The sequence below is a fragment of the Oncorhynchus kisutch genome, linkage group LG10 (genome assembly GCF_002021735.2).
Source record: "Oncorhynchus kisutch isolate 150728-3 linkage group LG10, Okis_V2, whole genome shotgun sequence".
Lineage (NCBI taxonomy): Eukaryota > Metazoa > Chordata > Actinopteri > Salmoniformes > Salmonidae > Oncorhynchus > Oncorhynchus kisutch.
In genome coordinates, this window is record NC_034183.2 from 31,810,482 (window position 1) to 31,832,708 (window position 22,227).

Below are 22,227 nucleotides of genomic sequence, written 5' to 3' on the forward strand. Positions count from 1 at the left end.
TGAGTCTGTCCGAAGGTCAGGGTGTGTACTGTATGTTTGTGTGTGTATGTCTGATGTGATCTGGATGTAGTGCAACTTGTAGGTTTACCTTGATGGCTGTGGATGCTATCTGGATGTGGTGCAGCTTGCGCAAAGTGCTCTCTCTGTCGATGAAGTAGGAGGCAGCCAACTGGTGCAGAACCTCCAGAGTAACACTGGACGAGTTGCCAGAGTAGTCGCTCACCTCAGGCTTCTTACTCAGCTTCCTCTTGTCCACAAATATCGCTAAGGCCTCTTCCCCTGCAAACAGAAAGACATCGTTGGGACAATGTTTGCTGACGGTGTTTAAACAGGCTTTGTTACAACGGTTGGGAAAAAGTTTGATGGCTAACATGGTTGAAACAGTTTATACAAATGTCAGCTGGTGTTATTTAGACAGTCTGAGCTACATAACCAACTGTTAGTAATAATAATGGCAATAAAATGTAATATCAATGTATTATTCACTGCCAGTGATTATGACTATTAACCAGGTGCTATTTGGTAGTATATGAACAATTATAAACCAGGACGTTTGGGTCCTGGATGTTGATTGCGAGAAACAACATTTCAGCAGTGTGTAGATCAGACAATATACCACAAGTACGATTCAAAAACACTTGTTTCCTGATCTTTTTCTGTTGGTAACCAGTTAACAATAGCAATAAGGCACCTCAAGGGTTTGTGATATATAGACAATATACTGTACCACGGCTAAGAACTGCATACAGGCACCCTGCTTCACATCACAGCCCTTAGCCGTGGTATATATAAGGTATAAATGCTTCCGATTTGTACATTACCTTGGAAACTCAGTGGGACGGCCGATGCATAAGCAGAGTCCCTCTGCAGACTTCATTCGTTCCAAGGTAATGTACAGAGTGGAAGCATTTATCCCGCTTATACCACAGTCAAGGAAAACAATACTAAAGCAAATATTTACTGGTATAGAATAGAAATGCCATTTATATAAATTCATACTTTTTCATCCTCCCACAAACCTTGCTTGTCAGTTGGTCTTTTTTAAAATTCTATTGCCATGCTGGTTGGCAATGTTATTTTACCTTGCTTGCTAGCTAACTATGGCTAACACAGTCACGTTAAACAATGCCTATGGCTAACAAACAATACAGCCACAATAACAGCAAAGTAGCATTTGCGTTAGTTTAGGCTGTTTTCTACTAGCATTTATTTGGATAGATCCATAACAATGAGCTGATGATGTGCAATTTCGCCTGGCATAGAAAAGTTGTTTAACAACCCAATTCAACAACAGTTGCCGAAAAAAGCTGGTCAAACCAGAGAAAAGAGAGGAATTGATAGCATAGCGCCACTTGCGTCATGACTGCAACATATACAGGTTCATCACTCGCCACGTTAAGTCATCAGAAGCTGCTGCAAAATAATAACAGTGCGCTTGTAAATTCACTATGGCCATCTACTCTGTTCTCAGAGCACTCCGCGTCTGTGTGCCAGAGCGCAGAATAAACCTTTTTTTTTACTAACATGCAACCCTCGTTGAATATGACCAGTGTAAATAAATGTCGGAAAAAAACATTTAATAAAATTGTTGCCAGCACCACAGTTAAAGTCACTTAGGCTCTAGATAAATTAAAAACATCCAAAAAAGCTATGATAGGGTAAGTACAATTATCAGAGTGGGGTGTTCTCTTGTGTCTGGAAGTAGCTAGCGAGCTTGCCAAATTTAGCCCGTTAGCTTGAGTGTTTGACTGCCGTTGCAAGGTCAGAACGCTCGGATCAACCCTTCACCTCTGCCAGAGGGTCAGTGTGTGCTCTGAATGCTCTGGATTTACGAACAGGCAATCTGACAACACTCTGAATTAACAAACAACCCAGAACACACTGACACACTGGTGGAAATTTACAAACACACCATAAGTCTCTGCGGAAACAAATTATTGCTATTTAGCTAATTTTTTCCTTATTGGACCTGCATTGACAATGTATCTCCTGACCCCTCCTGTCTCAGCCTCCAGTATTTATGCTGCAGTAGTTTGTGTGTCGGGGGGCTAGGGTCAGTTTGTTATATCTGGAGTACTTCTCCTGTCTTATCCGGTGTCCTTTGTGAATTTAAGTATGCTCTCTCTAATTCTCTCTTTCTCTCTCTCAGAGGACCTGAGCCCTAGGACTACCTGGCATGATGACTCCTTGCTGTCCTCAGTCCACCTGGCCATGCTGCTGCTCCAGTTTAAACTGTTCTGCCTGCGGCTATGGAATCCTGACCTGTTCACCGGACGTGCTACCTGTCCCAGACCTATTATTTGACCATGCTGGTCATTTATGAACATTTGAACATCTTGGCCATGTTCTGTTATAATCTCCACCTGGCACAGCCAGAAGAGGACTGGCCACCCCTCATAGCCTGGTTCCTCTCTAGGTTTCTTCCTAGGTTTTGGCCATTCTAGGGAGTTTTTCCTAGCCAACGTGCTTCAACACCTGTATTGCTTGCTGTTTTGGGTTTTAGGCTGGGTTTCTGTACAGCACTTTGAGATATCAGCTGATGTACGAAGGGCTATATAAATACATTTGATTTGATCTAATTTCAGTTTGTGTGGTTGTTAGTTTAGCTTTCTGTAACTTTGTAGCAAGTATGGTCTGTATGGTCTCAGAGGTGTTGTAAAGATGTGCGCTGAGAGTCAGGAAGCAAGATCAGGGTAAATAAATAAACACAACATAATCAGAAACACAAACAACATTACATACCGGCTCACAGGAATGGAAACAATGATGCCTAGGGAAGGAACCAAAGGGAGTGACATATAGGGAAGGTAATCAGGGAAGTGATGGAGTTCAGGTGAGTCTAATGAACCGCAGGTGCACGTAACGATGGTGACAAGTGTGCGCCATAACGAGCAGCCTGGTGACCTAGAAGTCGGAGAGGGAGCACACGTGACAGGTGTCCTATATCTTTTCTAACTGTTGCGTATACAGTATCTGGTTTTAATGCCCACTCTAGAGTGCCCTTCTAGCCAATCAGAAACTATTATTCAACAATGCTGTGGAATAGTAGCAAAGTATAAACTGGGTGGTTCAAGCCCTGAATGCAACAGGTATGACAAAATGTTTATTTTTACTTTTCCAATTACGTTGGTAACCAGTTTAAAATAGCAATAAGGTCCCTCTGAGGTTTGTGGTATATGGCCAATATACCACGGCTAAGCGCTGTGGTATATTGTTTCATCATTTCATCATTCTTAAGAACAGCCCTGAGCTGTGGTATATTGGCCATATACACCACACCCCTTCATGCCTAATTACTTAAATATACCACACCCCCTCTGGCCTTATTGCTTAAATATACATTCAGATTCAGAGATAAGGCAGGGCGTAATCCGTATTATATATTCTTCTTCCTCCGCTGCAGAAAGGTGCCCTTAATATCCCATGTTCCAGAACACGGACAGGCGATCAATTTATAACCCCAGTCAGCAGCGAGCAGCACATCTCTGGCTCATGGCCAAGCACTAGCTCCTCATCTTCCTCTCCTCATACTAGTCTGAATTGGTTGTGTGCCAGAGCATGGAGGTTACATTGCATCAGCCAGCACAGCAGTGTATGTGTTTGTGTGTGTGGGCATTTTACGGAGCCACTCATAACTACGACCTTTCCAGGAGCCCGGCTGAGGTAATCGACAAGTGTTGCTTTCCAACAGGAAACCCATTCCCTTGGCTGCCCCGACATCCCCATTGCTTTGTAGCTGAAATAAGCTGTTCTCCTGTAAAGAGCAACCACCCTCACAGCATTGTCCACATGTCTATCAAAGCACAACAATGCAGTGTCGCTGAGGGTTATAGTGTACATGTATTGAGGTTTTTAAAATGGGCTTTATTGATGTAGATAACACATTCTTGAAAGGTCTATTTCTGAATTCGTATAGGCTGCTCTACCAATATTGTACATGTCCTGCCGTCAGTGGAATTGATCTAGATACAGATCTGTTAAACATCAGCATTTTTGTGGTTCTGGGAATTTACTCACAGATTACACAAAGATTATCAGAGTACCGTACCCCCTATCCTAACCATTAAGGGGATGAAAAAATATGACCCTGTATCAGTTGATAGAGGTCAACTTCTACAGCTATACCTCCTCCTGCATTCCCACATAATTCCCACAGTGGTTTGTTTACCTCCCAGTGTGGCCGACAGCAGAAAGTGAGTCCCATACTTCCTGATCAGGTTGTCAGTGATAAGCTGGGTGGTGGGTCTCCGACCCAGTAGACGGATGTTACGGATGAACTCTGGCGTCAGGGGCAACGGCGACTCCAGGAAGTCTCTCCTCTCCACAGCCAGGTTGTTCACCTTCCACCTCCCAAACTCCCTAGAAAGGAGATGACAGGGTGGATAAGACGCCATTGAAGATGCTGTTTGGTAAATAAGACTCACTAATTACGTGATGGTATTAATGATTTTCTGTCAGTCTGTCCTGTCTGTCTGGCAGAAGAGTAGGGGAGAGGTGAATCTACGGGGGCAGCCATCAACCACATTGCCTCGCCTCACTGCATCATTAGCTTTAAGTTCTGACAGAGAGATGGGGGGAGAGAGAGAGAGAGAAAGGAGAGAGCAAAAGAGAGCGAGAGAGAGAATAGAGAGTTATTCCAAAACAGGTACCATTTGGAAGATGAATGTAGCTGGGGAGGAGACTGCTCTCAAAGCGAACAGCTGACAGGTGCTCTCCTTAATAACCACATCATGACAGAAATGTGTAGTGACAGTGAAACCCATAGACATCGGCCTATCTCTAACACTCAATACAACTCATAATGAGGGAAGAAAGAAAAGCGCAGCAAAGGAAATGCTGGAGGCGGCTGTAAAGTTCTGAAAGCCGGCTGAACAAAATATTTCTCATGAAATATTTGTCTGTAGATGTGACATCCTCCTCTGTTTACATTGACAAACATTAGTAAATTATTCTGAATGCACCCTTAAAGATGGGAGCTTCGTATGCGGTTACGCCTTGACAGATTTTGTTTGCATTAATCTGCTGTGTTTAAATAATCTTAGTATCTAGTATTTTAATTGGCTCTGACAGGTTCAGATAATATTTCTGTGAGTCAGATTGAAATGAACATGCGCTGTGTCAGTTAGCTGGAGGATACAGTAGAAGTTATGTCATGTAGGAACGCATAGGCCTTATTGCCAGTTGTTTTTCCTCTTCTGTCCATCCCTCTGTCTTGAATTGCTATACTTCAATGTATTTCTCTCTCCTCCTCCACCACACACACAAAAAATACACACATACACACACTCCCTAACTACTCTCACAGGTACGGGTTAGCACTAAATGATGCACTGCCGTGTGAAGTGGAGGCTTGTCTGCTATAATCAGAATAGGTTGGACATCCTGGGCTGTAGGTGATGGATGGAGGGAGGATGGCCTTTTGATGGAAGATATATCACATTAAAGCAAGAGTAATGAGGGAAAGCATCACACCCAGATGTTTGATGGATTCAATCATGGTGAAAACCCTGAGTGCAACCTGCTTCTTATGGGGCAATGTGGAATTATGTCAAATCATTTCAAGCTGCTCTTGTATAGTCAGTAATGTAGCAATACATTTACTTTGTATAATATACATTTGCATGTGTCCATTTATGGAAAAGCTTTCTGAAATACATACATGAAACATACAGTGTAATAAATATACAGTTTATACGCATATACTTCTAATTTTAGACATGGCCCTTGAGTAATTTGTCAGTCAGTTACACCTAGCATAACCATTAATCCTGACCTCTTTTCACTCCATACATATAAATTCCTCTTCAACTGGCATACTATTGTATCCCTCACCAATTCTAACTAGCTTTGCTATGTTAGAGCTGAACTCGTCAGTTCAAAGGTATCGCACGTAAGACGCAAGAGAGGGGAGAGAGAGAGGAGTGAGAAAAGAGAGGGGAGAGAGAGAGAGAGGAGTGAGAAAAGAGAGGGGAGAGAGAGGAGTGAGAAAAGAGAGGGGAGAGAGAGGAGTGAGAAAAGAGAGGGGAGCGAGAGGAGTGAGAAAAGAGAGGGGAGCGAGAGAGAGAGGAGTGAGAAAAGAGAGGGGATAGAGAGAGGAGTGAGAAAAGAGAGGGGAGAGAGAGGAGTGAGAAAAGAGAGGGGAGAGAGAGAGGAGTGAGAAAAGAGAGGTGAGCGAGAGGAGTGAGAAAAGAGAGGGGAGCGAGAGAGGAGTGAGAAAAGAGACGCGAGAGAGAGAGAGGAGTGAGAAAAGAGAGGGGAGAGAGAGGAGTGAGAAAAGAGGGGAGAGAGAGGAGTGAGAGAAGAGAGGGGAGAGAGAGAGAGGAGTGAGAAAAGAAAGGGGAGAGAAAGAGAGGAGAGAGAGAGAGAGGAGTGAGAAAAGAGAGGGAGCAAAGGAACAGGTAAGGAAAGTGTAGCCTCAAATCCCCTCTGTCCCCTTTGTCTTATCTTAACCCCCCATATACCTAATGGCATGTCCACCGGGAAGTGAGATGAAATGGATTTCACCATGGTGCAGTTTTCGGCGTTCTGCCGTCGTTCCTTATACTAGACCATGCAGTTATTATTTATATCTTTCTCTCATCACTGTACTGTACGTAGCTACATTGGTTTCATTTGCGATACCGTTAATTCATTTTCACACATCTCATTGTTGGACTATTTCTGGGAGTGGAGATTATGAGAGCTGAGATTTCTGAGAACTGGGATACTGTATCTTGGCCTGCATACTGCATCTACCTTGGTTTTCATTTAAAAGCAACACATATGCACTGAGCCTCCTCACTAACACCCTTAGACAAAAAGGTTTTATCTAGAACCTAAAATGGTTCTTCAACTGTCCCCATAGGAGAACCCTTTGAATAACCCTTTTTGGTTCCAGGTATAACCCTTTTGGGTTCCATGAAGAACCCTTTCCACAGAGGGTTCTACCTGAAACCAAAAAGGGTTCTCATATGGGGACAGCCAAAGAACCCTTTTGGAAACCCCTTTTTGTAAGAGTGTATGGGTATGACATCAAAAACCAAGGTCTTTTTCAGGTTTCCAAAAGACAGTTGAAAATTTGACGCATTGCAGCCTTAACTAAATATGTCATTCACCCTGTGACCTTCTCTATGCAATTTGGCGCCAACACACCCACTTATGTTATTCAAATGCAATATGTCAAAAACAAGGAGATACACACACATAGCCTACGGTTGCCTACACCCTGTTGTCTATGGCAACTGTCACTTGGCAATGGATGCCTAGGACAGGTGGTGCAGCGGAACCCCGTCTCTACTCATGTTGACTGAGGGAAACACTGTTTCACTCGCTAAATCACTGAGTGATTCCCCAAACAGGAAAACAGCCTTCATTTACCTGTTATAGGACTCATTAAAATTATTTCAAATTCAATCAGGAGGAGATGGTGCGATTTCATTACGGCAGCGTAGAAACACGCCGCCACTGTAACTAGAAGTAGCCAGTTGTGGTAATTCATCTTCTCTCTGTCAGTGAGGATTATGAGAATTTAGCAGAGATCCAAAACTCTGCAGGAGCAGAACTGGGCAGGAAAATAATATTGTCACTTTCCATCTCCTCAAGTCTCTTTTGCTGTGAAATGATCTGTTATGGGCCAGGGAATAGATTGTCAGATATGAGAGGTCATTTGAAAACCAACAACAAGTGTGGTGGACTGTTTGGCTATGCTGCAATCTCTGGGAATTGGCAACAGAGTGGACATATTGGATGTATGCTTGTCAGCATGCCACATATTAACAGAGACAGAGGCAATTAGTACAACCTGCATGCACTTTAATACAAAATGGCCACCACACAATTCCACAATAAAACCAAAAGTTGTCTGGCAAAGTCGGCAAAGCAATGTCTACACGGCAGGGGTAGTCTAGTCAAGTACTATTTGAGAAGGTCCGGTCACACAAAATCTCCTAGGTGACAATGGTCCGAATGGATATTGTCACTTATCGGCGTAGTAACAAACCCCCACCTCGCATCCCATGCGATCCCAAACTGTTCAAACTGTTCACACTCCTTTTTTTGGCAGAGAGGAAATGTTGCAGTTCTAATGCTCATTTCCTGTAATTCTACAGATTTTGCTGTAGAATTACAGGAAATTCCCCCCATTAAACATGGACTGGTTGTAATTTAGCGTGCCTCAGACACAACCTTGAGGCTGACAGTAGCCTCTCAGGGGACTGTCTGATAATGCAGAGTAATAAGTATTAAGAGCCTACTAATCACTTGGCCACATGATAAGACTATTAATCTTACCACCCATGAAGCTCAGGCCACAGAGCTAGGTTTGGCCGCAATAGCCAGGGGAGAAATATTTTTTTTTTTACTTCAACGCGGGAAGCCGATACCCATAGCCCATTAAACACCCAACACAAATCCATAGATTTCATAGTCCCGTCTGCAGTTTCCCGGTGCATGTTCAATACCCTGCCAAGCCATGATGAATGGTATTTATGGCATAATTGCCACTAATTTCATATAACAAGCCAATATATGAAATTGTGTTTAGCGTGACAAATCATCAGTTACTTTCCCTGCACTAAAGTAATCAACATATTTTACCTGATCAGATTTCAGAATATGCATATGGGCCCTTGCTTGTAATAACCTTGATCCACTTAAAAAATATATATATATTTTTTTTTATCACCCACAATAGCTATATTATGTAGGTGTCTAGGTGCATAGATAAAAAAAATGTATTTACATAGATAAGAACGTTTCCACAATTGCTACACAAGTAGGTGCCATTTTGTCATTCTAGTTTACTTGCTAGAGAAAGGAAAGTTCTTCACTCCTCTCCAAGGGCCTTTATTGAACTGAAGGAACTGCAATGAAGTCAAATGAGGTGAAGTGAATAATGTTTCCACTAGATCATTATAAAAGGGGTGAGGTGAGGTCTTTCCATATAAGTGTTCAAGGCCTTCCTCCCAGTGGTATTTACTTCACACCTTTAAACCCCACATGAGACTGAACATACTTAAGTGGATAAAACATTAATCTGGCTTTGATGCATTTCAGAATATGCATATGGCTCTTGTGGTCCACTCTGTCCATCTATGCCCTCCCCGCCCTCCCTTAGGCAAATCAGATCACACCTCCAATCTGCTCCTCCCTTCCTATAGGCAGAAACTCAAACAGGAAGAACCCATGGTAAGGACTGTTCAACGCTGGTCTGACAAATCAGAATCCATGCTTCAAGATTGTTTTGATCACGCGGACTGGGATATGTTTTGGGTTGCCTCTGGGAATAACATTGATGTATACACTGACACAGTGACTAAATGTATCATGAAGTGCATAGGAGATGTTGTTCCCACTGTGACGATTAAAACCTATCCAAACCAAAAACCGTGGATAGATGGCAGCATTCATAGAAAACTGAAAGCGCAAACCACGGCAAGGTGACTGGGAATATGATTGAGAACAAACAGTGCAATTATGCACTTCGTAAGGCAAGCAAACAGGCAAAGCATCAGTACAGAGACAAATGGAGTCGCAAATCAACGGCTCAGACACAAGACGTATGTGGCAGGGACTCCAGACAATCACGGATTATAAAGGGAAAACCAGCCACGCCGCGGACACAGAAGTCTTGCTCCCAGACAAGAGAAACACCTTTCCTTTGCACGCATCGAGGAAAACACTGCTCCCGTTGAATGTGAGCTGTCGTTCTCCGTAGCCAACGTGAGAGTCGTTTAAGTGTGTTAACCCTCACAAGGCTGCCGGCCCAGACGGGATCCCTAGCCGAATCCTCAGAGCATGCACAGACCACCAGCTGGCTGGAATGTTTAAGGACATATTCCATTTCTCCCTATCCCAGTCTTTTGCCCCCACTTACTTCAAGATGTCCACCATTGTTCCTGTACCCAAACAAAAAAGCTTAGGTAACTGAACTAAATTACTATTGCCCCGTAGCACTCACTTTAGTCATCATGAAGTGCTTTGAGAGGCTAGTGAGGGATCATATCACCTAAACTTTACCCGACACACTATACCCATTGCAACTTGCATACTGCCCCAATAGATCCATGGATGATGCAATTGCCATCGCACTGTCCCAACCCATCTGGACAAGAGGAATATGTAAATGGAATATGTAAGAATGCATTTAATTGACTACAGCTCAGCCTTCAACCATGGTACCCTCCAAGCTCATAACTGAGCTCGGACTAAGCCTGGGTCTGAACGCTGCCCTGTGCAACTGGGTCCTGGACTTCCTGATGGGCCGCTCCTAGGTTGTGAAGGTAGACACTGACACCCCCACTACGCTGATCCTCAACATAGGGGCCCCACAGACAGTGTGGTGAAAAAGGCGCAACAGCACATTTTCAACTTCAGGAGGTTGAAGAAATTCGGCTTGGCCCCTAAGACCCTCAAACTGTACCATTCAGAGCACCCTGTCAGGCTGTACCAGCGCCTGCTAGGGCAACTGCACCGTCCGCAACCGCAGGACTCTCCAGAGGGTGGTGCGGTCTGCCTAACGCATCACCGGGGGCACACTGCCTGTCATCCAGGACATCTACAGCACCCATTATCACAGGAAGGCCAAGAAGATCATCAAGAACCTCAGCCACCTAAGCCACGCCCTTTTAACCCTGCTACCAACCAGAAGGTCGGTACAGGGTCGGTACAGGTGCATCAAAGCTGGGGCCAAGAGACTGAAAAACAGCTTCTATCTCAAGCCCATCAGACTGTAAAATAGTCCATACTTGCCAGCCTCCGCTCAGTACCCCGCTCTGAACTTCAGTCATTGTCACTAGCGGGCTAGTACCCGGTTACTCTACCATGCACCTTAGAGTATTCTGCCCTATAGTCAAGGAACACTGGTCACTATGTTTACATACTGTTTTACCCATTCATATCTACAGTGCATTCGGAAAGTATTCAGACCCCTTCCCTTTTTCCACATTTTGTTACGTTACAGCCTTATTCTAAAATTGATAACACCTGCCAAATATGCAACTGATACAATTTGATTTAACTTTAGATTCTCCCAACACCTCATCAGACTACCTGTGGTCTGACTCTCCTGTATGTAAGAGAACTCTGCTATGGAGACTCACCCCTTTAACTGTAAACCCCCTACGTATAAACCCTGATATGAGACTAACCTGTATATCTTGTAGCGGGTGGAGAAGCCCTGCCGGTTCCTCTCGACGAAGTCTGTGTATTCCTGGGAGTGGTGGAAGGGGCCCTTGTCGGACAGCAGCCAGTCCAGGGGCCCCCCAGGGCGGTCGTGGGGCAGGCTGGCCAATGCAGGGGCCCCGGTCAAGAGCCAGAACCAGACCCAGCAGTGCAGGATCAGAAAGCCCCATAGAGCCATCAGAGGTTGAGGGAGGGAGGGAGGGAAGGAAAGAGGGAAGGGATCAGCAGTGGAAGGGATTCCCACACGTGAGCTTACACCTCCTCTGGGATGACAGGTGGATCTGCATTCCCTCACCTCCCCCGGATGACCTGGGAGTGGGAGACATCATTGTCACTTGAGAAATGAATGCTCTTATAATCATCAAGCACCTTCATAATTTTAGAGATCCCATACTGACAAGTAACAAAAAAAATCTGATCTCTTTAGCTCTTATGGATTAAGCCACTAGACATCTGTTTTAAGACTAGCCTGCTGTTCCATCTCTAGTCCAAGCCTCCCATCTTCCTCCTAAGAGTTGTCAATTTCTCCCTGCAGCCGTGACCAAACCAGATGCTTGTTTTTTTTAAAAGTCCCATTACTGTATTCTGATGACAATCTGTCAAGTGAACTCAGCCATGTGACCATGTGTGTGGGAGTGTTTCAGAAATCATTATTCTCAAACAATAGCACAAGACACCAGGGGGTGGGGGGTGGACATGGGAGCAGGTGCTAGGAGATGAGAGAAAGAGTGGTATGGAGAGAGAGAGAGAAAGAGATGAGAGAGAGAGAAAGAGAGAGAGACTGGGAGAAAGAGTGAAATATGGAGAAAAAGAGAGCTAGAAAGAGAGGAGAGAGAAAAAGAGAGAAGTGTGAGAGAAGGTGTGTGCGCGCATCATGTGTGTGACTATAATGAATTGCAGACTGGGTGTTATTCACAGAAAAGTGAATATCCCTCACCAATGCAAACACAGGCTTTATCTGGTTCACAATGTGATCACACCAAATTCAAAAGCTCCGATTTTGCTGGATGACATTTAATTCCTCAGTGCAGACATCTGTGTATGGCAATACATATTGATGAGATGTGTGTGTGTGTGTGTGTGTGTGTGTGTGTGTGTGTGTGTGTGTGTGTGTGTGTGTGTGTGTTAGGGGAGGGGTGGTTGGATCTGAGTAAGTACACAGCAGGGAGCCAACAATGGAGAGCAGTTCATTTTAGCACAGTGGTGTTCCACATAGTGAGGGAGGTATGGAAGCCATGAAACACTGCAACCATTGCTATCCTCAGTAATTCCCTTATAACTTTGTTTCTGTGGCTGTTGTTAATGTTAAACAGTGAGTTAGCCTTTCAGCTTTTACAACATTCATGCAACAGCAACACTATTTCCACCAAGTCAATTGGACCCCCTGCAGCACGTAGGGTTTACATGGCTTTTTGTAAACATTGTGTAAAAGTGACCTTCGCTTACAGCGAGGGGACTATCTAACCTGTTAATATTAGAAAAGAGTACAGGGGTCATGTTTAGAGATGCTTTATTTTATCATCCAACAGGCATGGGGACAAACAAACACTGATGCAGGAAGGAAAACTATTTAGTCTCTCTCTCTCTCTTTCTAGCTGACTTTCTCCCTCACTCATCATCATCTCTATTCTCTCTACCTGCTCAATGTAAAAGTCCAGTATGTAAACATGTATCTGTCCACAGATTCAGACAACACCACCTCTATAATCACATTAACAGGCAACACAGACCCAACTAACCAGATTATTATCTGTCTGAATCATATCCGGTACACACCATTACCACTTTACAAGGGCATTACTCGATCACATACAGTGCCTTGCGAAAGTATTCGGCCCCCTTGAACTTTGCGACCTTTTGCCACATTTCAGGCTTCAAACATAAAGATATAAAACTGTATTTTTTTGTGAAGAATCAACAACAAGTGGGACACAATCATGAAGTGGAACGACATTTATTGGATATTTCAAACTTTTTTAACAAATCAAAAACTGAAAAATTGGGCGTGCAAACTTATTCAGCCCCCTTAAGTTAATACTTTGTAGCGCCACCTTTTGCTACGATTACAGCTGTAAGTCGCTTGGGGTATGTCTCTATCAGTTTTGCACATCGAGAGACTGAATTTTTTTCCCATTCCTCCTTGCAAAACAGCTCGAGCTCAGTGAGGTTGGATGGAGAGCATTTGTGAACAGCAGTTTTCAGTTCTTTCCACAGATTTTCGATTGGAATCAGGTCTGGACTTTGACTTGGCCATTCTAACACCTGGATATGTTTATTTTTGAACCATTCCATTGTAGATTTTGCTTTATGTTTTGGATCATTGTCTTGTTGGAAGACAAATCTCCGTCCCAGTCTCAGGTCTTTTGCAGACTCCATCAGGTTTTCTTCCAGAATGGTCCTGTATTTGGCTCCATCCATTTTCCCATCAATTTTAACCATCTTCCCTGTCCCTGCTGAAGAAAAGCAGGCCCAAACCATGATGCTGCCACCACCATGTTTGACAGTGGGGATGGCGTGTTCAGGGTGATGAGCTGTGTTGCTTTTATGCCAAACATAACGTTTTGCATTGTTGCCAAAAAGTTCAATTTTGGTTTCATCTGACCAGAGCACCTTCTTCCACATGTTTGGTGTGTCTCCCAGGTGTCTCCCAGGTGGCTTGTGGCAAACTTTAAACTACACTTTTTATGGATATCTTTAAGAAATGGCTTACTTCTTGCCACTCTTCCATGAAGGCCAGATTTGTGCAATATACGACTGATTGTTGTCCTATGGACAGAGTCTCCCACCTCAGCTGTAGTTCTCTGCAGTTCATCCAGAGTGATCATGGGCCTCTTGGCTGCATCTCTGATCAGTCTTCTCCTTGTATGAGCTGAAAGTTTAGAGGGACGGCCAGGTCTTGGTAGATTTGCAGTGGTCTGATACTCCTTCCATTTCAATATTATCGCTTGCACAGTGCTCCTTGGGATGTTTAAAGCTTGGGAAATCTTTTTGTATCCAAATCCGGCTTTAAACTTCTTCACAACAGTATCTCGGACCTGCCTGGTGTGTTCCTTGTTCTTCATGATGCTCTCTGCGCTTTTAACGGACCTCTGAGACTATCACAGTGCAGGTGCATTTATACGGAGACTTGATTACACACAGGTGGATTGTATTTATCATCATTAGTCATTTAGGTCAACATTGGATCATTCAGAGATCCTCACTGAACTTCTGGAGAGAGTTTGCTGCACTGAAAGTAAAGGGTCTGAATAATTTTGCACGCCCAATTTTTCAGTTTTTGATATGTTAAAAAAGTTTGAAATATCCAATAAATGTCGTGCCACTTCATGATTGTGTCCCACTTGTTGTTGATTCTTCACAAAAAAATACAGTTTTATATCTTTATGTTTGAAGCCTGAAATGTGGCAAAAGGTCGCAAAGTTCAAGGGGGCCGAATACTTTCGCAAGGCACTGTATGTGCTTGCATACGCAAACATAAACATTACATTTTCAAACATGGTTAAAATGCCATCCTTGAGCTGCAATAAATATCATAATTTGGTAATATTTTGGTATTTTATTAGGATACCCATTTGCTGTTGCGAAAGCAGCAGCTTCTCTTCCTGGGGTCCACACATAACATGACATGATACATAAGGAATAAACTCTGATTTTCTGTACATTACCTTGGAAATAATGGACGTTGGCACAGGATGAGGCAGAGCCGAGTCCCTTTGTGGAGTTCATTTTTCCAAGGTAACATACAGAGGCATTTATCCCACCATGGCCAAATAAACAATATGAAAATACACATTTAGTGGTATAAATCATTTTTTCTACATGAATATTTAAAAAATGTATAAGAAAATTCATACTTTCTCACCTTTTGGTTGCCAGAGAACTAATCATTCGTTCAATTAGTTCCATATTTACGGACACGACACAGTCGTTCGTTCTTTATGTTCCATTTCCATGCTCAGTGGCAACGTTCTTATCCATTCCTTGTTGCTAGCTAACCAACTAACTATTGCTACACGGTCACACATTTTATTTTGTTTATGTATAAGCTATTTATCCTGCTTATACCACAGTTGCCAAAGAAAACAATACTATAATCACCAGTGAAAGCTGCTGAGGGGAGAACTGCTCATAATGGCTGGGAAGGAGTGAATGGAATGTCATCAAACAAATGGAACCAATGTGCTTTTAACACGAGCCTGTACTCCCCAATTAAGGTGCCACCAACCTCATGTGATAAGTGCACATTTACCGGTAGAAATACAATATTTTCATTGATATTTTCATTTACAGTGCATTCGGAAAGTATTCAGACCCCTTCACCTTTTCCACTTTGTTACATTAGTCTTATTCTAAAATGGACTAAATAGATTTTTTTCCTCATCAATTTACACACAATAACCCATAATGACAAAGCAAAAACAGGTTTTAAAATGTTTTGCAATAAAACGTAAATATCACATTTACATAAGTATTCAGACCTTTACCTTGTTGAAGTACCTTTGGCAGCGATTACAGCCTTGTCTCTTTGTGGGTATGATGCTACAAGCTTGGCGCATGACGCTACAAGCTTGGTGATCCTCTCAAGCTCTCAGGTTGGATGTGGAGTGTCGATTTTTCAGGTCTCTCCAGAGATGTTTGATCGGGTTCAAGTCCGGGCTCTAGCCGGTCCACTCAAGGACATTCAGAGACTTGTCCCGAAGCCACTCCTGCATTGTGTTGGCTGTGTGCTTAGGGTCATTGTCCTGTTGGAAGGTGAACCTTCGCCCCTAGTCTGAGGTCCTGAGCGATCTGGAGCAGGTTTTCATCAAGGATGTCTCTGCACTTTTCTCCGCTCATCTTTCCCTCAATTCTGCCTAGTCTCCCAGTCCCTGCTGCTGAAAAACATCCCCACAGCATGATGCTGCCACCACCATGCTTTACCGTAGGGATGGTACCAAGTTTCCTCCAGACATGATGCTTGGCATTCAGGCCAAAGAGTTCAATCTTGTTTTCATCAGACTAGAAAATCTTGTTTCTTATGGTCTGAGAGTCCTTTAAGTTCCTTTTGGCAATCTCCAAGCGGGCTATCATGTGCCTTTTACTGAGGAGTGGCTTCTGTCTGGCCACTCTACCATAAAGGCCTGATTGGTGGGGTGATGCAGAGATGTTTGTGCTTCTGGAAGGTTCTCCCATCTCAACAGAGGAATTCCGGACGTCTGTCAGAGTGACCATTGGGTTCTTGGTAACCTCCCTGACCAAGGTCCTTCTTCCCCGACTGTTGAGTTTGGCTAGGCAGGCAGCTCCAGGAAGAGTATTGGTCGTTTCAAATTTCTTCCATTTAAAATTATGTTGGCCACTGTGTTCTTGGGGACCTTTAATGCTGCAGACATTTTTTGGTACCCTTCCCAGATCTGTGCCTCGACACAATCCTGTCTCGGAGCTCAACATACAATTCCTTCGACCTCATGGCTTGGTTTTTGCACTAGAGGCGAAATAAATAGACAACTATTTAGGCGAGGTGCAGGCTAGAGGAATAAAACACATGAAAAATTAAAGGAGGAGCTGCACACTCTAGGAGGTCCAATGCAATAATTGAAAACCTAATAACCAATGTTTCAACAGACAAGCTGTCTTCATCAGGATATAATGACAAACACTACAGGGAGACTAGTTTATAGTGTCAAAGGACACACACGTGTGTCTGTAATCATGGCTGGGTGCGGCCTGATATCATTGGTTAATTCTCAGATATAAAAATAACATACCAAAAACATTAAAGGATAGCATACGATCGTAGATACAAACATTTACAATAGCAAAATCACAAGAATGGCTTCAGATCGAAGTCTACGTCGAGACCGAAGGGAGTGAGGGTCTTTAAATTAAAGATCCAGGCAGTCTCTCATTTTAACAAATTGTCGAGGTCACCCCCTCTCCTTGCGAGGGTGACATGGTCGATGCTGATATAAAGTAGGGCCGAAATCGAGTGGTTTGTTTGCACAAAGTGGGCCGCAAATGGGTAAGTCGAGTTTTTGCACCTAATGCTGCTATGATGCTCCGAGATTTGTACGTTTAATTTGCACTTTGTTTTACCCACATCATTTTTTATCACAAGGACAAGTTATAAGATAAATATCCTTAGTGGAGCACATGATAATGCCTTTGCACTGTCAACTGTGGGACCTTATAAAGACAGGTCTGCGCCTTTCCAAAACATGTCCAATCAATTAAATTTACCACAGATGGACTCCAATCAAGTTGTAGAAACATCTCAAGGATGATCAATGGAAACAGGATGCACCTGAGCTCAATTTCGAGTCTCAGAGCAAAGGGTCTGAATACTTATGTAAATAAGGCATTTCAGTCTATTTTTTAATACATTTGCAAAAATGTTTAAAAAAAACCTTTTTGCTTTGTCATTATGGGGTATTGTGTGAGTTTATTTATTTTTACATCCATTTTAGAATACATTTGTAATGTAATAAAATGTGGAAAAAGTCAAGTGGTCTGAATACTTTCCGAAGGCACACAATATCTAGGTCAAATAGGGAAGATGCGTTGTGCTGTGAGGTGTTGCTTTATCAGTTTTTTTTAAACCAGGTTTGTTCATTCGAGCAATATGAGATTGAAAGGAGTTCCATGCAACAATGGCTCTATATAATATTGCACACTTTTTTTTAGGACTGTGGACTTTTTTTGAGGATTTGAGGACTGTGAAAAGGCCCCTGGTGGCATGTCTGGTGAGGTAAGTGTGTTTGTCAGAGCTGTGTGTAAGTTGACTATGCAAACAATTTGGAATTTTCAACACATTAAGGTTTCTTTTAAAAAGAAGAAGTGACGCCGTCAGCCTCTCCTCAACTCTTAGCCAAGAGAGATTGGCATGCATAGTATTCATACTGTATTAGCCCTCAGATTACAATGAAGAGCAAGACGTGCCACGCTGTTCTGGGCCAGAGGCAGATTAACTAGGTCATTCTTTGCAGCACTTGACCACATGACTGGACAATAATCACGATAAAACAAAACTACAGCCTGCAGTACTTGTATTTTTTTGAATGAGGTGCCAAAAAACAGCAGTGCATTTCTTTATCATGGACAGACCTCTCCCCATCTTTATACCCATAGAATCTATATGTTTTGACCATGACAGTTTACAATCTAAGGTAACATCAAGTAATTGAGTCTCAACTTCATTAGCCACATCATTCATTACTAGATTCAGCTGAGGTCAAGAGCATATGGAATGATTCGTACCAAATACAATGCTCTTAGTTGTAGAGGCCAGTTTATTACAAGCCACCCATTCCAAAACTGACTGCAACTCCTTGTTAAGGGTTTCAGTGACTTCATTAGCTGTGTTTGCTGACATGTACAGTTGAAGTTGGAAGTTTACATACACCTTCCAAAATATATTTAACTCAGTTTTTCACAATTCCTGACATTTAATCCAAGCAAAAAATCCCTGTTTTAGTTCAGTTAGGATCACCACTTTATTAAGAATATGAAATGTCATATTAACAGTAGAGAGAATGGTTTATTTCAGCTCTTATATCTTTCATCACATTCAAAGTGGGTCAGAAGTTTACATACACTCAATTAGTATTTGGTAGCATTGCCTTTAAATTGTTTAACTTGGGTCAAACGTTTTGGGTAGCCTTCCACAAACTTTTCACAATAAGTTGGGTGTATTTTGGCCCATTCCGCCTGACAGAGCTGGTGTAACAGAGTCAGGATTGTAGGCCTCCTTGCTCGCACACACTTTTTCAGTTCTGCCCACACATTTTCTATAGAATTGAGGTCAGGGCTTTGTGATGGCCACTCCAATACCTTGACTTTGTTGTCCTTGACTTTGTTGTCTTGCCACAACTTTGGAAGTATGCTTGGGGTCATGGACCATTTAGAAGACCCATTTACAACCAAGCTTTAACTTCCTGACTGATGTCTTGAGATGTTGCTTCAATATATCCACATAATTTTCCTCCCTCATGAAGCCATCTATTTTGTGAAGTGCACCAGTCCCTCCTTCAGCAATGCTCCCCCACAACATGATGCTGCAACCCCCGTGCTTCACGGTTGGGATGGTGTTCTTCAGCTTGCAAGCCTCCCCCTTTTTCCTCCAAACATAACGATGGTCATTATGGCCAAACAGTTATATTTTTGTTTCATCAGACCAGAGGACATTTCTCCAAAACGTACGATATTTGTCCCCATGTGCTGTTGCAAACCGGAGTCTGGCTTTTTTATGGCGGTTTTGGAGCAGTGGCTTCTTCTTTGCTGAGTGGCCTTTCAGGTTATGTCGATATAGGACTCGTTTTATTGTGGATATAGATACTTGTGTACCTGTTTCCTCCAGCATCTTCACAAGGTCTGTTGCTGTTGTTCTGGGATAGATTTGTACTTTTCGCACCAAAGTACGTTCATCACTAGGAGACAGAACGCGGCTCCTTCCTGAGCGGTCTGACGGCTGCGTGGTCCCATGGTGCATGGTCCCGCCTTCAGCCGTTTGGAAATTGCTCCCAATGATGAATCAGACTTGTGGAGGTCTACAATTTTTTTCTGGGATTTTGGCTGATTTCTTTTGATTTTCCCATGATGTCAAGCAAAGAGGCACTGAGTTTGAAGGTTGGCCTTGAAACACATCCACAGGTACACCTCCAATTGACTCAAATTATGTCAATTAGCCTATCAGAAGCTTCTAAAGCCATGACATCATTGTCTGGAATTTTCCAAGCTGTTTAAAGGCACAGTCAACTTAGTGTATGTAAACGTCTGACCCACTGGAATTGTTATACAGTGAATTATAAGTGAAATAATCTGTCTGTAAACAATTGTTGGAAAAATGTCTTGTGTCATGCACAAAGCAGATGTCCTAACCGACTTGCTCTAACTATAGTTTGTTAACAAGAAATTTGTGGAGTGGTTGAGAAATTTGCTTTAATGGCTCCAACCTAAGTGTATGTAAACTTCCGACTTCAACTGAATATGGTTGAATCATCTGCATACATGGACACACAGGCTTTGTTTAATGCTAGTGGCAAGTCATTGGTAAATATAAAAAAAGAATAGAGGGCCTAGAGAGCTGCCCTCCGGCACACCACACCCTATATGTTTAACATTAGATATGCTTCTATGAAAGCAAACCCCTCTGAGTTATTTTAGATAGATAGCTCTGAATCCACAATATGGCAGAGTTTGAAAAGCCATAAGATGTAAGTTCTCAGCAACAGTTTATGGTTAATAATATCAAAGGCTCCACTGAAATATAACAGTACAGCTCCCACAATCATCTTATTATCAATTTATTTCAACCAATCATCAGTCCTTTATGTCAGTGCAGTACATGTTGAGTGCCCTTCTCTATAAGCATGCTGAAAGTCTGTTGTCAATTTGTTTACAGAGAAATAGCATTGTATTTGGTCAAACACCATTTTATCCAACAGCTTACTAAGAGCTGGCAAGGTCTGCTGTTAGAACCAGTAAAGTCTGATCTACCACTCTTGGGTAGCAGCATGACTTTGGCTTGCCTCCAGGCCTGAGGACAAACACCTTCCTCTGGACTCAGATTAAATATATGACAGATAGATGACTCTATGGCCACTCCTATCATCCTCAGTAGCTTTCCATCTAAGTCGTCAATGCCAGAAGGTTTGTCATCATTGAACGACAAAAAAAAGATCCACCTCTCCCACACTAACTTTAAATAATTGAAACCTACAATGCCTTTCTTTCATTATTTAATTTGTTTTGATGCATGAATACGATGGCTCACTGTTCGCTGTTGGCATTTCCTGCCTAAGTTTGCCCACTTTGACAATTAAGAATAGGACTTGGAAATATGGAAATATAGATTAGCCTAATTATTTTACCTGAGCATGACCCCAAAACTAAGGACTTATTAGCCAGCCCTACACTGTTGTCATGGGTAACTGATTGGGCTCATGGATTCGAGTTCATCACGGAATGGCATGCTTTGAGCACAACTGAAAAGTGCTATTTACATGTGTAAAATGAATGCCATATGCTGCATTTGCTATAGGCCTATTGTATACCTTTTTGTTGGTGACACTTTGATATTTCAATAATATGCAGCTGTTTAAAGGGCAAATCCACAGATGAAATAATAATGGTCACCCCACCTCTGTTTTGGCAAAAAGCTGAGGGATGGGCTTGGAGAAATGTAACCACTCTCAGATTAATAGACATAGCTATGGATACATGGACTGACGATCCTTATGTTTGGGTTCTCGTGGAGTGTGACAGTTGAACTAAGCTCATGAGGCATTTATTATATCATATTCTTCAAGAATCAATGGAAATATATATAATTTATAAGTCTAAAAATGGATGTAGCAACTACAGATTGCCCCGTTAAGTCTATCAAAAGTGGGCAAGTTTGAGGATGGATTTTTTTGTTATTAACATTAATTAGATTGCCAAGAGTGGCAACGGGCCAAGCAAGCTGTACAAACAAAACGGAAACAACACAGGACGTCTTATTTAATGAAAGGGATTGTAGTCGGCCGTGAAGCATTCCTCCATGTATACAGGTAAGTGTCTAGCTACATTTTCATATACTATACCTTTCTAATTTAGTCAGAAAGTTGTTTTAATTTTATGTTAAAACCTCTCTAGGGTATATGGGACGTTAGCGTCCCATCTGGCCAACATCCAGGAGATTGCAGAGAGCCAAATTCAAATACAGAAATACTCATTATAAAAATTCAGAAAACAAAAACATATTTTACATAGGTTTAAAGATTAACTTCTTGTGAATTGAACCACGGTGTCAGTTTTAAAAAATGCTTTACGGCGAAAGCATACCTTACGATTATTTGAGAACATAGCCCAGTTGACAAATTATTACAAACAGTAACCAGCCAAGCAGAAGTGTTACAAAACTCAGAAATAGAGATAAAATTAATCCCTTACCTTTGATGATCTTCATATGGTTGCACTCAGAAGACATTCATTTACTTAATAAATGTTCCTTTTGTTCGATAAAGTGTCTTTATATCCAAAAAACCTCTGTTTTGTTTGCGCGTTTTCTTCAGTAATCCACAGGCTTAAATGCAGTCAAAACAGGCAGAA

The 22,227-nt window shown here is 42.4% G+C and overlaps 1 protein-coding gene across 1 annotated transcript in view; it reads right to left on the reverse strand.

Moving 5' to 3' along the window:
* Window positions 1-22,227, reverse strand: part of LOC109898051 (BMP/retinoic acid-inducible neural-specific protein 3) — a 70,181-nt gene that overhangs the window by 18,585 nt on the left and 29,369 nt on the right. The window contains exons 2-4 of the mRNA XM_031833549.1: window positions 11,127-11,469; window positions 4,169-4,359; window positions 89-279 (exon numbers count right to left, since the gene is read on the reverse strand). Of these exons, the coding sequence (XP_031689409.1) occupies window positions 89-279; window positions 4,169-4,359; window positions 11,127-11,338 (594 nt within the window). The 5' untranslated portion in view covers window positions 11,339-11,469. The remainder of the gene's footprint in view (window positions 1-88; window positions 280-4,168; window positions 4,360-11,126; window positions 11,470-22,227) is intronic.